The sequence below is a fragment of the Triticum urartu genome, chromosome 7A (assembly GCF_056163025.1).
Source record: "Triticum urartu cultivar PI428250 chromosome 7A, HENAU_Tu73, whole genome shotgun sequence".
Lineage (NCBI taxonomy): Eukaryota > Viridiplantae > Streptophyta > Magnoliopsida > Poales > Poaceae > Triticum > Triticum urartu.
The window spans coordinates 684,456,333-684,472,060 of record NC_141879.1 but is presented as its reverse complement, the minus strand read 5'-3'; the positions used below and the strand labels follow the sequence as shown (position 1 = coordinate 684,472,060).

At 48.3% G+C, this 15,728-nt stretch overlaps 2 protein-coding genes and 2 pseudogenes across 2 annotated transcripts; 3 read left to right on the top strand and 1 right to left on the bottom strand.

Annotated features, from left to right (window-relative positions):
• Nucleotides 1–440: 440 nt before the first annotated feature.
• On the bottom strand, nt 441–1,020 carry LOC147961487 (uncharacterized; annotated as a pseudogene).
• Nucleotides 1,021–5,844: 4,824 nt separating this feature from the next.
• On the top strand, nt 5,845–7,576 carry LOC125521617 (AAA-ATPase At3g50940 pseudogene; annotated as a pseudogene).
• A 2,271-nt stretch (nt 7,577–9,847) lies between these two features.
• Nucleotides 9,848–10,909, top strand: LOC147961486 (uncharacterized). Its single transcript, XM_087536234.1, has one exon. It carries the CDS (start codon nt 9,848–9,850, stop codon nt 10,907–10,909), a length of 1,062 nt encoding a protein of 353 aa, XP_087392360.1.
• A 1,031-nt stretch (nt 10,910–11,940) lies between these two features.
• Nucleotides 11,941–13,623, top strand: LOC147961485 (uncharacterized). Its single transcript, XM_087533821.1, has 2 exons — nt 11,941–12,405; nt 12,910–13,623. Exons 1-2 carry the CDS (start codon nt 11,941–11,943, stop codon nt 13,621–13,623), a joined length of 1,179 nt encoding a protein of 392 aa, XP_087389947.1.
• The last annotated feature ends 2,105 nt before the right edge of the window (nt 13,624–15,728 follow it).

Below are 15,728 nucleotides of genomic sequence, written 5' to 3'. Positions count from 1 at the left end.
TTCTATATGTGCACGTTCATTATATATGAGAAATCCTCATGATAAATCTTTGTGAGCCTAGCAAGCTTATTCAGATTGAACCTAGAAAAGGTGTTTCTTGGGTCAATACAAGAGAAGTTTTGGAGCAACTCTGAAGATACCTCATTAAAACGATGACCAAACTCTGTGGTGATGGAATCTATAGCAGCATAGAAGGTGTCCACACAGAAAAAATGATCAGCCGTGACATTGTTTCGTCCACCTTTTCTTGTTTTACCCCACTTTGTAAATATGTCATCCATACTTGGTATTGGAATGTCGTTTTGGGTGCAAAAGGCTTTGACATCTTCCAAGAGTGGCTCCCAACCATCATTTCTTCAATTGATCAACTGTGTTGTCACATCCGTAACCAATGACATTACTTGAAATGAGATAATTGTAATTTTAGATGCATTTATACATCAGTAGACTAGATACATATAACATGGTGCATTGCATACCCGAACAACATTTTGATCCTTCTTTTGCAATAGAAGAGATAAACCATTTGTGATACGAAGAATTTCAACATCATCTTCAAGATGAACACAAAGCTAAAAGTCTCTATTTGATGAACCAAACCTCCTGCCCTACATGGAACACACACATCATCCTCAACAATGCCCAAAACTTCTATGACTGCATCCCACATTGATTCATTGCGATATAAGGTTGTGTACTGAGAGCCCCATCTTGTGTCTCTAGGCCTGACCAAGGATGTTTCTTGATTTCTCTCTCTTCATGTGGGCATCTCACCTCTCTCAATCTTATCCAAAAGAATCTGTTTTTGCTTGTGTCAAGCAATTTATGCTCCCTCTTGCAAGATGAAGTACTAAGATTGGCAATCATGGTCACATATTCAAAAAAATCCTCAACGCACTCGCAGCATCTCGAAACAACAACAACTACCAGTTGTAGTAGGTGGGCAAAGCAGTGGATATAGAAAGCTTATGGGTTCTCATCTCGAATTAACTTCTGAAGGCCATTGAATTATCCTCTCATATTAGATGCTCCATCATATGCTTGCCCACATAGTCTTGCAACAACAAGACCGTGTTTAGCAAAAACCTCCAACAATGCCTTCCTTAAAGAAGTAGATGTTGTGTCTAGGACATACTTAATACCTAAAAATCTTTCAACAATCTCTCCTTTTTTGCTCAAATACATGTAGAAGTAGACAGTCATGTAATTACTCGGCCCACTCTACATATAACAAAAGGGGGAAAATCACATAGACACTTAACATACTTCAATACGTACATGACAAGCACGGCCATTTGTTCTTTCACCAATATATCACGACACACTTCAATAAGAACAAAGAAAAGGCAGTCACCCATATCTTCTTTGATTACTTTGGTGACTGCATTTGCACGTTGATTGGCAAGGGAAAAAATTGAATTGTCCCGGAAGTCATGTTGGCATTCTTAGGAAAGCTTGGCACTAACTTTCACTCCAGTGTCACCATTGGGGGACATTGTGCGACAGTGTCACATGTGGTAGTGTGTGTTGGTGACATTAAAATGAAGGCAACCTGACTCATGAGACACATATGACTTATAATCAAGTGTTTCCATTAGACGGGGAAACTCCTAGAAACCTCATAGAGAATAGTGTCACACGTGGTAGTGTTTGCATATAAGTTTTAAATGAAGGCAGCATATGACTCGTGAGACACATGAAACTTATAGTCAAGCCTACTCATTATGAGCGGAGACTCATAGGAACCTCGTACAGTATACTCATCATGCTTACTCTATGACTGGTTTTGGTATTACGCAGATGTTGCGCGACAATGTTGCATGGGTAGTGTTTGTCGGGTACTATGAAACAAAGGAAACACATGACTCGTGAGACACATGAGACTTATAGTCAAGCATTCTCATTGGATGCGGAAACTTTGAGAAATCTCGTAGAGGACACTCATCACGCCTACTATATAACTGGAGCGGAATATTACAATCACTCATCACAAATCATACCATGGACAAGTTGCACCTGGCAATCACTCAGATATCATAGTTAGAGGGGTGGTGGTGAGCGCCAGATGCCTGCAGGAAAGTGTTGGGCATGACAGCCTCGGTGGTCATCTAAGTGATGATGGCGCATGGGATGGCACGATAGGTCCTCCTAGATGAGTTTGTGTTCACAGTGCGGGAGGGGTGGGATGGTGCGGTAGAGGCCAGCGGCTAGGGCTTCTTCCAGACATACCCACAGGGGAGAGGGAATAATAGTGAACTAACAAGTTCATAAACCCTAACGCTACAAATTTAGAGTTTTATTTTAGAATTTTAAGTAAGCATATGGTATGGTTTGAGGCATACACAAGTAATTGGCATGCAATTTGACAGTTTGTGACCTCAGTAATAAGCGGACGTTGTGCGACAGAGTCGCACGTGGTATTGTGTACCAGTGACATTCAAATGAAAGCAACACATGAGTCATGAGACACATGAGATTTGGATTCAAGAGTTCTCATTAGACGATGCAACTCCTAGGAACGCTATCAACATTAAGCAGCGTCTGTGCAGTGGAGAGGATCCTATCTACTCTATAATTTGAGTGGAACACTATCAACATTCAGCAGCGTCTGTGTGGCGTGGAGGATCCTATCTTTGACGGCGAATTGTCGATGAAAAGCTTGCCACTAACTTTCACTCGAGTGTTACCATTGGGGGATATTGTGAGACAATGTCACATGTGGTGGTGTGTGTTGGTAAATTTGAAATTAAGGCAACGCCTGACCCGTGAGACACATAAGACTTATAGTCAAGCATTTCCATTAGACGGAGGAACTCCTAGGAACCTCATAGAGAATAGTGTCACCTATGGTGGTGTGTGTCTATGAGTTTTAAATGAACGAAGCACATGACTCGTGAGACACATGACACTTATAGTCAAGCGTTCTCACTCCTAGAAACCTCAGACAGGATACTCATCATGCTTACTCTATGATTTGTTTTGTTATTAAGCAGACGTTGCGCGACAATGCTGCGTGGGTATAGTTTGTCGGCTACTATGAAACAAAGGCAACACATGACTCATGAGACACATGAGACTTATAGTCAAGCGTTCTCATTGAGCACAAAAACTCCTAGACACTCATCATGCCTACTGGGTGGAATATAACAAGGGATAATATCATACAAAAACCAACATTCGGTGGATACCAGCGAAAATGATGTTTTGAAGTTTCCAAAAAAATATCAAAGAAATGTGGGATGTTAAGAGGGTGATGTTCTATTGCCTTGCAAAATTTCAAGTTTAAACACATCATTGGATGTGAGCTAGGAAAAAGAGAAAATCATAATTGAATAGTATGGAGTTCGGCACTATTCAATGATGATTTTGTCTTTTTCAAAGCCCGCATCCCATGATGTGTTTTAACTTGAAATTTCACATGACAATAGAACATCTTCCTCTTGACATCCCACATTTTTTCAGATTTTTTTGAAACTTTCAGACGTGGTTTCCACGAAGTTTTTCTTGAATGTTGGTTTCCTATGATATTCTCCCATTTTGTGGGGCTCTGCGAGTCTCCTTATAGAAACATTCGGCAAAGAGACAAAAAAAGGAAAGAAGATAAAAAAACTAAAAATGGAAACAAAAAAAATGTGGAGTATGCGGATTGAACTCAATGAACTCCCATCACATTAGTAAATAATACACCTTTAACCCTTCTATACAAGACAAAGAAAAATAGTAGCTGAATTATGCTGCATTTTGATTGGTCAAACCGACCATTCTACGGATCAGACATCTCTGCCATTCATCCTTGTGAGATCCAATGATCCATGTTCTTTCTTCGTTCTCCTTATCGTTTCTTCGCAAGGTGTATTTGCTGAAAGGGTGTACATTGAGTGTGTTTTGCCAAGTGTTAATACTCGGCAATGTATTACCCGAGTGCACTGTTACCGGATACGCAAGCCTTGCGCATGGCGTGCCGCATAAGCTCTATGATTTCAGTAGTATGCGGATTTTCTACAACAATACACATGTGGTAGTGTGTGTCGGTAGGTGTGCTACTATACTTGGAGAAACACTAGGCTATATCGGCAATCACCATCCACCATATGGAGCGGCACTCAAGAAAAACACTAGGCAAGTACGTATGAAAAAGGGTCAGCAAAGGTTACTTAGTTGGAAGAGTGTACACTGAGTGTGCCTTGCCGATGTAACAATAGGAAATGTCTCTTCTTTTGTTAAGTATTTTGGATACTAGGCAAACTCGTCGATTTTAGTAGTGCACGGTGAAAGGCGTGTGGCACATGGCATGCTGCAAGAGCTCTATGATTTGAGTAGATGTTCTTCGACAGTGCACATGTGGTAGTGTGTGTCGGTAGGTGTACTACTGTACTTAGAGCAGCTCTAATTGCCGCATCTGTCATATGGAGTGCGCTTCACATGGATATGGAGGCCATGAGGGTTGTGCGCAAACACGGAATGGACATAATGCAGCCTCCATAGCTTTCCTTTTCTTTTATATTTTCGTGTCCCATCAACTGAGAAATCCACACACCCAATTTCAAGGATTGAAAAACTAATTTTTGATAACACTACATTACCAAGTGGTTACATAGGGGGTCGAAAAGTTGATTAGTGACATTTTTTACTTAACTGGTGACTTTTTATGTCTTGTGAAAAGCACTAGTTGCTCCTCATCATGATGATGGTGAATGCACTACATGGGGCACATGGATATGTGATGAGTCCACTAATTGTCTATTCACGACGGTATGGCGGTCCACTGAGGAGGGGGACACCCAATATGCCGTTATCCGTCTCGGTCCATGACACCTTCTCCGTGTTGAATTTGGGCCATCTGATCTGCTCCCTCTCCTGCGACAAGTCCGCCTTCTTCTCGTTGTAATGTAGCCAGACGCCGCAGTCACTCTTCGCCTGGAATGCCTTCTCGGTGGTAGTATGTTTGAAGATTTTGTCGGGATGGACGTCTGAGGCTTAGGCCTTGTAGCGCTCATTCCATGCCTCCTCAACGGTGAGGGGAAAAGGGAGCACGTGGTGGTCAACGTGAGCTCGTGATTGAGGTCTCTCCTGCTAATGAGGAATCAACTTGTAGCCGCCATGCGAGTCGAACTCATGGTGTCTGTTGTCAGATTCCCATCCGATCACTCATCGTAGGTGGGATCCTTCTTCGCCACCTCAAGCACGTAAAGGCGATCGTCTACCTCCTTCTCAGTGATGAGGTCAGCCTCCTCCTCTGTAGCCTCATCTAGGATCCGTTCTTCCTCCTTCGGGAGATGCACCCATTTCGGGTCGGGTTAAGCTATTCGGCCATGGCTACAGGGAGGGTGTGGTGGTGTTCTAGCTGGAGCTTGTCAGCCATTGCGCCATGGCAACGGCTTTTTTGTAGTCAAGGGGCGGCGCGAAAACATGGAGGAGGGAAGGGGATGTCATTAATGGTTGCGGGTAGTCGGCACCTGGCCGTCCGCAATTAGTTGGCACGCTTCCGGATGGTGCTACTAGAGCCGACAAAAATCGCCATGTTGACGGTTAGTATGTATGCCGACAGGATCAATAAGATAACTTTGCTAGAGTAGTTCTTAATTACTCCATCCGTTTTACTTGTTACAGAAATGGATGTATCTAGAACTAAAATATATCTAGATACATTCATACCTACGACAAGTAATTCGGAATGGAGAGAGTAGTTATTTTTGTGGAGCACGTGGGACACATGAAATGAGACTTAGAGTCAAACGTTCACACATTAGACACAAAATCTCTTGGAAACCTCGTACAGCATGGTCACCATGCCTTGTCTATAAATAGAGCGGAACATTATCAACATTCAAAACACACATCAGCACCGTCTGTGAGGGGACTGTTGTTGGTATCGTAGCAAGTTAGCCATGGAAAGCTTGCCACTGACGGTGCTGGACACCTGCAAGAAAGCGCTGGGCACGGCAGCCTCGGTGGCCGGCTACGTGATGCTGGCGCGCGGCATGGCGCGGGACATCCTCCCTCCCGAGCTGCGTGCCGCGCTCGGCCGGGCCGCAGCGTACGTGCGCGCCCGACTGGGCGCTTCTGACAAGGAGCGGCACGCCCTCGTCATCCGCCGCGACTTCGACTCCGGGTACAGCGAGAACGAGCTCTTCGACGCCGCGCGCAAGTACCTGACCACCAAGATCAGCCCGCGCACCACGCCGTGTCTCGGCCTCGGTCTCTTCCCCGTGGAGCCTGACCGGAGCAGCAGCAGCTGGAGCACGCTTCTGTGCCTGGAACACGACGGCTCCACCAGCGACCACTTCGACGGCGTCGACGTCGTGTGGAAGTATGTGCGCGCAGGCCGCGGCGAGGACGGCACCACCGGGGAGTACTTCAAGCTCAGCTTCGACGCCAAGGACGCCGACACGGTGAGCGAGCGGTACGTACCCTTCGTCATGTCCACCGCGGAGCAGCTGCGGATGCGTGCCCGCGCGCTGAAGATCTCCAAGAACGACGGGGCATCGTGGCAGCACGGCATCAACTACCACCACCCCGCCACCTTCGCCACGCTCGCCATGGACCCGTCGCTCAAGCAGGCCGTCATGGACGACCTCGACCGCTTCCTGAAGCGGAAGGAGTATTACTTGCGGATCGGCAAGCCGTGGAAGCGCGGGTACCTGCTCTACGGCCCGCCCGGGACCGGCAAGTCAAGCCTGGTCGCCGCCATGGCCAACTACCTTCGGTTCAACCTCTACGACCTCGACCTTTCCGTGGTGCCCGACAACTCAGCGCTCCAGATGCTGCTCATCAACATGCGCAACAAATCCATCCTCGTCATCGAGGACATCGACTGCTGCTTCGACGCCAAGAAGTCAAGGGAAGAGGAAGGCAGCCGCAACATGCCGGAGCCGGCCGCCGACCCCGACAACACCCCCCGGCGGCAGCGAGCACAACGAAAGCAGAATACTGTAACGCTGTCCGGGCTGCTCAACTTCATCGACGGGCTCTGGTCGACGAGCGGCGAGGAGCGCATCATCATCTTCACCACCAACTACAAGGAGCGCCTCGATCAGGCCCTGCTGCGGCCAGGGCGCATGGACATGCACGTCGAAATGGGCTACTGCCGCTGGGAGGCGTTCAGGACGCTGGTCCGGAACTACCACCTCGTCGACGACCACCCTCTGTTTCCGGAGATACAGCAACTGCTTAAAGCGGTGGACGTGACACCGGCCGAGGTGTCCGAAATGCTGCTCCGGAAGGAGGACGCCGGCCAAGCGCTGCAGGTGCTTAAGCAATTCCTCGAGGGCAAGAAAACCAATGCAAAAAAGGAGGCGCCAGAAATGAAAAACGAAGAAGCAGACAAGGCGATGTAGCAGTTCTTCATGGTAAGCATTTTATCCAAGGATGAGGAGACGAAGTGATCCCCGCAGTCTCATCAGTGATGTCGTTAATTATCACAAATAAATCCGCCGTTCTTGTTTCTCAATTACGTAGCATTCTGTTTTCTCTCTCAGAAGAAAACTACTCCTACTATCATGTACTTACTTGTATGTTGTTTCCGCTTCTTGCTGTATAATCATGTACTTGACCGTGTTGGTGACTTGCTGCTGCCTATTGTGTAATTGCTTCTCCTACTATGTGAGTTATCCTATATAACTAAACTAGTCATACCCACTTAATTTGCCACCCTGTATACATATATCGCCAAGGAAATACATAAACATATTAAGTTGTTCCAGTGAATCATCTCTCAGCCACTCTTTTCTATTGGCAACCATCTTCTAGTCACTCTCATCATAGGGCGTTCCATTTTATAGCCCTGCATTTTATGTATGAGTTTCCTCGGCCAAGTAATGACACTGAAGACTAGATATATAGCAGCTCACAGACGTGAGTATCCAAAAAAAATCTACCAAACCTGGGGATTGTAGGAGTTGAAATGATCCAAATTAGATAACAAATACAGAGCACTCATGAGAGAAAAAAAGAAAGAGAAGAAGAACAAAGCATGACAAAGGCTAAGTTTTTCTTCTGATAAAAACATGAAACCACTAAAGTCTAGCTATCCGTGCATGTACTGGTAGATGGTGGTTTGGAGACTGGATGCACCCAATTTTATTGGACCCAGATATCAGGGGAACAATCGATCTGGGTAGCTCCTACATCGAACGAATCATTTGCCAGGGCAGGCGCAAAACCTACATCTCGCTTGAGTGCACCATTCTCGCCTGAAAGCTTTTCCTCCACGAGTAGCTACTGGGCCACCCCATTTTTCGGCTTTTTTTCGTTCGATAAGATTTTGTTCGATCAAGACGCTCGAAGGCTATGATTGGCAAAAATGCTACACTTACGAGGCTGGGGTTACAGAACGAAGTTACGGGACGACGTGTGTCAATAAAATCAACTGCACACCCTGCATTTAACTGTGGGGCCAGGCCCATGATTAATCCCTATGCCACCAGCTCAGCCCCGTAAGAGTTTTCCGTACAAATTTCCCGTAAGTGTAGCATCTCTCCTATGATTGGTCTTGGTTTCTTTGTTTTTTTCTCCCATTTATTTGCTCTTCAGTTTTGTTGTTCCTTCAATGATTTTTTGCTTTTATTTGTGTTTTCACCAGTTTCATTTGTTACTTTCTCGGGTTTTATTGAATTTTTTTTCTTTTCCTTTATTTATTTTGCTTCCCTTTCTTTGTTTTTCATTCTTTCTCAGTTTTCTGATTTTCTTGTTTTCTTTATTTGTTTTCATTTTTTCCACTGTTTTTCTCCGGTTTTCTTTTCCCTTTTTTCCATTTAGTTTTATCTTGTTTCTTCCTCGGTTTTTTATTTTTTCACTGTTTTATCTCCCCTTTTCTTATTTAACTGTTTTTATTAGGCCTGCAACCCTAAAAAAAACTGTGCCTATTCATGGCTTCTTGCCTCCCTTGCAAAGATTCGTCATCGCATCGCCTCATCCACCCCGCCCAATCGATCGCCATCGAAGCGTCCATGCTGCCATGGCCTATTCGCCTAATCGTTGGAGAATTGGTGAAAGAAGTACCACAAGTCGCTGCTCTTCCTTTACGGAGGGAGTACAGTTCGAGTCCAAGTGCGTACCTATACAACTTTTTTGTAGGTCTACAGCTTTTAGTTTCAAGGATGTTACGATTAAGAATTGAATTACTACCGTTTGCTGTAGGGAAACACTAACCTCCAGATGTCTGATCAGAGAGCATTCGTCAGACCGGCCGTGTGCCGTTGATCCATGGTGGATCTCACGGCTAGGAGATGCAGTAGAATTCATGTGCCAACTTTCCAAACTACTCCCCTAATTTTTGCGTACACGCTCTCCCCTAATCACTCCTTATCCGAAGATCACAGGCCCAAACAGCGATCTAGCCCTAGGAACCGCCTATCGCCCGTGGGTCGCAGATCCGTTTCCTCCCCTCCCATCCGCCTTCTTCTCTGCTGCATCTAGACATTGGCGATTCCTTTCCCTCCCGCAGTTCGGGGTGATTCAGGGGCGCTCTTTGGACCGCTACCCACCCTTGGCAGAAGTTGGGTTGGGGCTTGCCGACCTCTCGATGGCGGGGTTGCGCGATGGGATGGGGCATGATGCCAGCATGGGCGCTCCTCCTTTGCTTGGCAGTGGCGGGGACTTCCCCACGACGGCGCCTTCCGGCAAGGGGATAACGGCAGAAGCGGATGGGTTGTCTTCTTCGGGAGCCGACTCGGTCTCTGCCGATCGGGTTGAGGACCTGATGGAAAAGCTTCGACTGACTGCGATTGAGGCGCAACCAGTAATTATAGAAGATGAAGATGAGGTTGATTTGGTGGCTTTGGATTGTGCCCTGGTGGGGAAGGTGCTGTCCCCCAATCTTCTTCATATCCAGACGATCTCGTCGGTAATGCGGCCGGCATGGGGAAACCCTAGAGGGTTGTTGTTCCACCCCTCGGGGGACAATGTCTTTATGGCTGAATTTGGTTCTGAGGCCGATCGTGCCAGGGTGATTGAGGGCTCGCCATGGATGGTGGGCAAGCATGCAGTTTTGCTCAAGGTGTTTGATCTGAATACTCTCCCGTCTCAAGTTCAGTTTGACCGCTTGGCGCTTTGGGCTCGTATTATGCATGTTCCTCCGATGCTTATGAAGGCTAAACTGGGAATGGAGTTTGCCAAGCCGATTGGGAGGATTCTCAAGGTGGATTCGGATGCGGATGGTCGCTGCTGGGGGAATTTCATGAGAGTGAGAGCTGAAATTGCGGTCCAGGAACCGGTGGTGCGTTTTGTTACGGTGACCTCTCTCAAGATGAAAAGGACGGAGACGTTCTCAGTCATGTATGAGCGACTGTCCTTTTACTGCTACTCTTGTGGCCTCCTTGGTCACTCCTCGGTCCTGTGCCCAACTCCAGCGACAAGGGACGAGAATGGTGACCTTCCATATGCGGCAAGAAAGCTTTGTGTTGCTGATGATCAGTTGAAGAGATCTGGCGGCACCAGGTCCAGCTCGGTCTCTTCCTCGGCGGCCGGTGCTGGCTCGTCTGGGACTACTAGGTCGGGTGAATCTGGTCGTGGCAGGGCGGCTGCTCAAGGCGGCCAAGGTGTCTCTGAAGGCGAGGTTTCCTCTCCCAACAGACGAGGTGGCTCCACTCGAGGGCGGGGGAAGTCCAGCCGAGGCAGGGGAAGAGGTCGCACCAGTGATCCCAGGCGTGAGCTTTTTCCTTCAGCTCTGGAAAACAAGTCCAACTCAGCGGGACAGAAAAGGAAGCCTGCCAAAGCTCCTGCCTCCTCTCCACCCCAAGGCCAGGAGGATGATAATGGGTTAGCCCTTGTTGTTGTGACAGGGGAGCTTGTGGGTACTACAGATGATAGTCTGAACTCTGAGGTGGATTCCAACAAGAAGCAACGTGTTTCAAACAACCGATCGGCGGATCCGGCGGCGGCTGCGGTGCAGCCCCGCCAGACGCAATGAGTATCTTATGCTGGAACTGTCGAGGCTTGGGGTCGGACTCGACAGTTGGCGAGCTTCGCTGGCTTGTGGAGCTACACCTACCTTCCCTCCTCTTTTTGTCTGAAACGAAGATGAGGGACACCCGTGTGAAGAACTTTATGTGGTCTCTAGGTTTTTCTGGTTGCTATGCTGTTAGTGTTGTGGGACTCAGCGGCGGCCTTGCTTTGTTTTGGAAGGCTCCGGCTGATGTTTCTGTGAAGGCTGCCAATAAGCATTTCATTGATGTTCATGTGAAGATTGATGAGGGGGTGACTTGGCGTGCCACCTTTGTGTATGGGGAGCCAAGAAGAGAGGATAGACATCTATTTTGGGAGCTCCTCAAATGATTACATCCGTTGTGGAATGGGCCGTGGCTTTGTTGTGGTGACTTCAATGAGGTCTTGGTTCAGGATGAACATTGTGGCCCCCGAGATCGTTCTGAATCTCAAATTACAGCTTTCCGAGATTGCTTGATGGACTGTTGCTTGACCGATCTGGGTTAATCTGGGCCGAAGTTTACGTGGAGCAATAAACAAGATCCTGAGTGTCATGTAAAGTGTCGCCTGGACAGAGCTGTGGCGAATGGGGCTTTTTCAAACCTGTTTGATAGATGTGGGGTGGAGAATCTTATCGCAACTTCTTCGGATCGTTACCCCGTGCTGATCCAGCTTGGTGGCAGGACCCAACAGCCTCGTCCGCCTCCGATCCAGCAGGGTTTCCGCTTTGAAGAAATGTGGCTTCGGGCTGAGGGCTACAGAGAAACTCTTGAGCGAGCGTGGGATGAGGGGAGGGATGGATGTCCGTCTCTCCGGTCAACTTGCGCCAATCTCAAACATGTGGCTCACTCTCTGCGCTCTTGGAGCAAGGAGACCTTCAGTTTTATTCGGAAGTGGATTGGTCGTCTGGAGCGCCGTATTGCTACCATTCAGGCTTCACCGTCCTCTCCTTCGCTGATGGAAGAGGAACGCTCGATTGAGCGCCAACTCTGTGAGCTTTTTGAGAGGGAAGAGATTATGGAGCGGCAGCGTTCCCGCATTGATTGGTTGAAGGCGGGGGACCGCAACACAGACTTCTTCCATGCTAAAGCTTCGGCGCGTAGACGTACAAATCGGATCCACTCTCTTGTGCGCGAAGATGGTACTAGCTGCGACTCTCAGGCCGGAATCAAAGGTATGGTTCAGGGGTACTACGACAAGTTATTTTCCTCCGAACCATGCAGCTCAGTCGATCGTGTTTCTGATGCAATTCCACACAAGGTCACACCGGAGATGAATGAGGATCTTTGCAAGACGTACACTAATGAGGAAATCAAAGCTGCTCTGTTCCAGATGGGCCCTACTAAAGCCCCCGGACCCGATGGCTTTCCGGCCCTCTTCTATCAAACGCATTGGAACTTTCTAGAAGAGGATATCTGTCAGGCTGTCCGAGGCTTCCTTGAAGGCCGGTCAATTCCTGAGGGTTTCTGCGACTTGGTGATTGTTCTTATTCCCAAAACAACGAGACCGAAGCACCTAAAGAACTTCCGGCCAATTAGTCTTTGCAACGTGCTCTACAAAATCGCTTCGAAAGTGCTTGCCAACCGTCTGAAAGTGTTACTGCCTGTTGTGATCTCTGCAAGTCAAAGTGCCTTTTTTCCTGGGAGATTGATCACTGACAATACTTTGATTGCTTATGAGTGTCTTCATACTATTCGGAAGCAGCGGGTAAAGCAGCCCTTCTTTGCCCTCAAGATAGACATGATGAAAGCATATGACCGGGTTGAATGGAGCTACTTGCATGCCTGTCTCTCTAAGTTGGGCTTCGCTTCTACTTGGATCGATACCGTCATGAGATGTGTCACCAATGTCCGCTATGCAGTCAGGGTTAATGGTGAGTTGACTGATCCTGTGGTACCTTCGCGAGGTATCCGGCAAGGGGATCCAATAAGTCCCTACCTCTTCCTCTTGTGCACCGAGGGTTTGTCTAGTCTGCTGTTCCAGAAGGAGTGTTGTGGCGAGCTACATGGGATAAAAAACGGCCGACAAGGCCCTCATATCTCACACCTCCTATTTGCAGACGATAGCATCTTCTTTGCTAAGAGTGATCAGCGTAGTGTGGACTCGTTGAATTCAGTGCTGCACATGTACTGTGAAGGGTCGGGTCAAGCAATCAACAAAGAGAAGTCATCTATTTTCTTTGATCGGAACTGTCCGGACAGCGTTAAGACTAGAGTGAAGAACAGCTTGGGTATCCAAAATGAGACCTTTCATGACTCATATCTTGGTATGCCAACTGAGGTTGGTAACTCTCCAACAAGCACTTTTAAGTTTTTGACTGACAGAGCGTGGCAGGATCTCTTTGGTTGGTCTGACAGGCCGCTGTCAAGAGCTGGCAATGAAACCTTGCTGAAATCAATTACTCAAGCCATCCCAACATTTGTTGCGAGCTGTTTCCGTCTTCCTATTGCTACGTGTGAGAAGTTTAGGCAGATAGTGTCCGATCAATGGTGGGGAAGGGAAGATGGAAAGAAAAAGATGCACTGGAGGTCTTGGGCATGGTTGTCGACTCCCAAATCCTTAGGTGGCATGGGCTTTCGCGACATGACCCTTTTCAACCAAGCTCTCTTGGGCAAACAGGGATGGAGGTTGTTGACCGAGCCCAACTCACTTTGTGCCCGTGTTTTGAAGGGTAGATACTTCCCCAATAGCGACTTCTAGCATGCCTCGGTTCCAAGAACTGCTTCTACTACTTGGAGGGGCATCATCCACGGCCGCGGTCTGTTGAAGCGTGGGGTTCAATGGGGGATTGGTGATGGCCGTCACACTTGTATCCTTTCTGATCATTGGATTCCGTCCACCCCACCTGCCTTGGTCCAGCCTCTCTCGCCGATCCCATCGACCGTGACTATGCACTGCTTTATTGATGAAGAGAGGGGATCGTGGGATGAGGACTCGGTGCGTGCTTTCTTTCCTGAAAGGCTAGCAGAGGATATTCTCCTTGTTCCTATTAACAGGAATGGCAGTGTTGATTTTGCCCGTTGGCCATTCACAAGATTTGGAGAGTACACTGTCAAATCAGCGTACAAGTTGGCGAGGACTGACCTTTTTATCTCGAGCAGGAGTAATAGTGGGATGGGTCTGAACTCTCGAATGGCTGAAGATGAGAAACTTTGGAAGGCTCTTTGGCGTGTCAAAGCACCCAATAAAATGAAGATTGCACTTTGGCGCCTCGCGCACGATTTCCTGCCATCTGGTGATCAGCTCCGGAGGCGACAGATGCTGGGGAACGTTGCAGAAAACAAAAAAATTACTACGTTTCACCAAGATCCATCTATGAGTTCATTTAGCAAGAGTGATCGGATTGCATCTACATACCTTTGTAGATCACGCGCGGAAGCGTTCAAAGAACGGGGATGAGGAAGTCGTACTCGACGTGATCCAAATCACCGGAGATCCTAGCGCCGAACGGACGGCACCTCCGTGTTCAACACACGTACGGTCAGCGTGACGTCTCCTCCTTCTTGATCCAGCAAGGGGGGGAGGAGAGGTTGATGAATATCCAGCAGCACGACGGTGTGGTGGTGGATGCAGGGGTCACCGTAGCAGGGCTTCGCCGTTCTACTACGAGAGGGAGAGGTGTAGCAGGGGAGAGGGAGGCGCCAAGACTCAAGGGTACCGCTGCCCCCTCCCTCCCCCCTTTATATAGGCCCCCTAGGGGGTCGCCGGCCCTAGGAGATGGGATCTCCTAGGGGGGGGCGGCCAAGGGGTGGAGTGCCCCCCAAGCCAGGTGGGGCGCCCCCCCCCCCCACCCTAGGGTTTCCAACCCTAGGCGCATGGGGTGGGCCAAGGGGGGCGCACCAGCCCACTATGGGCTGGTTCCCCTCCCCACTTTGGCCCATGGGGCCCTCCGGGATGGGTGGCCCCACCCGGTGGACCCCCGGGACCCTTCCGGTGGTCCCGGTACAATACCGGTGACCCCCGAAACTCTCCCGATGGCCGAAACTGCACTTCCTATATATAATTCTTCACCTCCGGACCATTCCGGAACTCCTCGTGACATACGGGATCTCATATGGGACTCCGAACAACTTTCGGGTTACTGCATATTATATCTCTACAACCCTAGCGTCACCGAACCTTAAGTGTGTAGACCCTATGGGTTCGGGAGACATGTAGACATGACCGAGATGGCTCTCCGGTCAATAACCAACAGCGGGATCTGGATACCCATGTTGGCTCCCACATGCTCCTCGATGATCTCATCGGATGAACCACGATGTCGAGGATTCATGCAACCCCGTATACAATTCCCTTTGTCAATCGGTACGTTACTTGCCCGAGATTCGATCGTCGGTATCCCAATACCTCGTTCAATCTCGTTACTGGCAAGTCACTTTACTCGTACCGTAATGCATGATCCCGTGACCAGACACTTGGTCACTTTGAGCTCATTGTGATGATGCATTACTGAGTGGGCCCAGAGATACCTCTCCATTATACGGAGTGACAAATCCCAGTCTTGATCCATGTCAACCCAACAGACACTTTCGGAGATACCCGTAGTATACCTTTATAGTCACCTAGTTACGTTGTGACGTTTGGTACACCCAAAGCACTCCTACGGTATCCGGGAGTTACACGATCTCATGGTCTAAGGAAAAGATACTTGACATTGGAAAAACTCTAGCAAACGAACTATACGATCTTGTGCTATGTTTAGGATTGGGTCTTGTCCATCACATCATTCTCCTAATGATGTGATCTCGTTATCAATGACATCCAATGTCCATAGTCAGGAAACCATGACTATCTATTGATCAACG

Coding starts and splice junctions, on each gene's coding strand:
- LOC147961486 (XM_087536234.1), top strand. CDS start 9,848: ATGCGGCCGGCATGGGGAAACCCTAGAGGGTTGTTGTTCCACCCCTCG.
- LOC147961485 (XM_087533821.1), top strand. CDS start 11,941: ATGGAGCGGCAGCGTTCCCGCATTGATTGGTTGAAGGCGGGGGACCGC. Junction 12,406..12,909: donor GTTTCTGCGACTTGGTGATT/GTTCTTATTCCC, acceptor CTGTTCCAGAAG/GAGTGTTGTGGCGAGCTACA.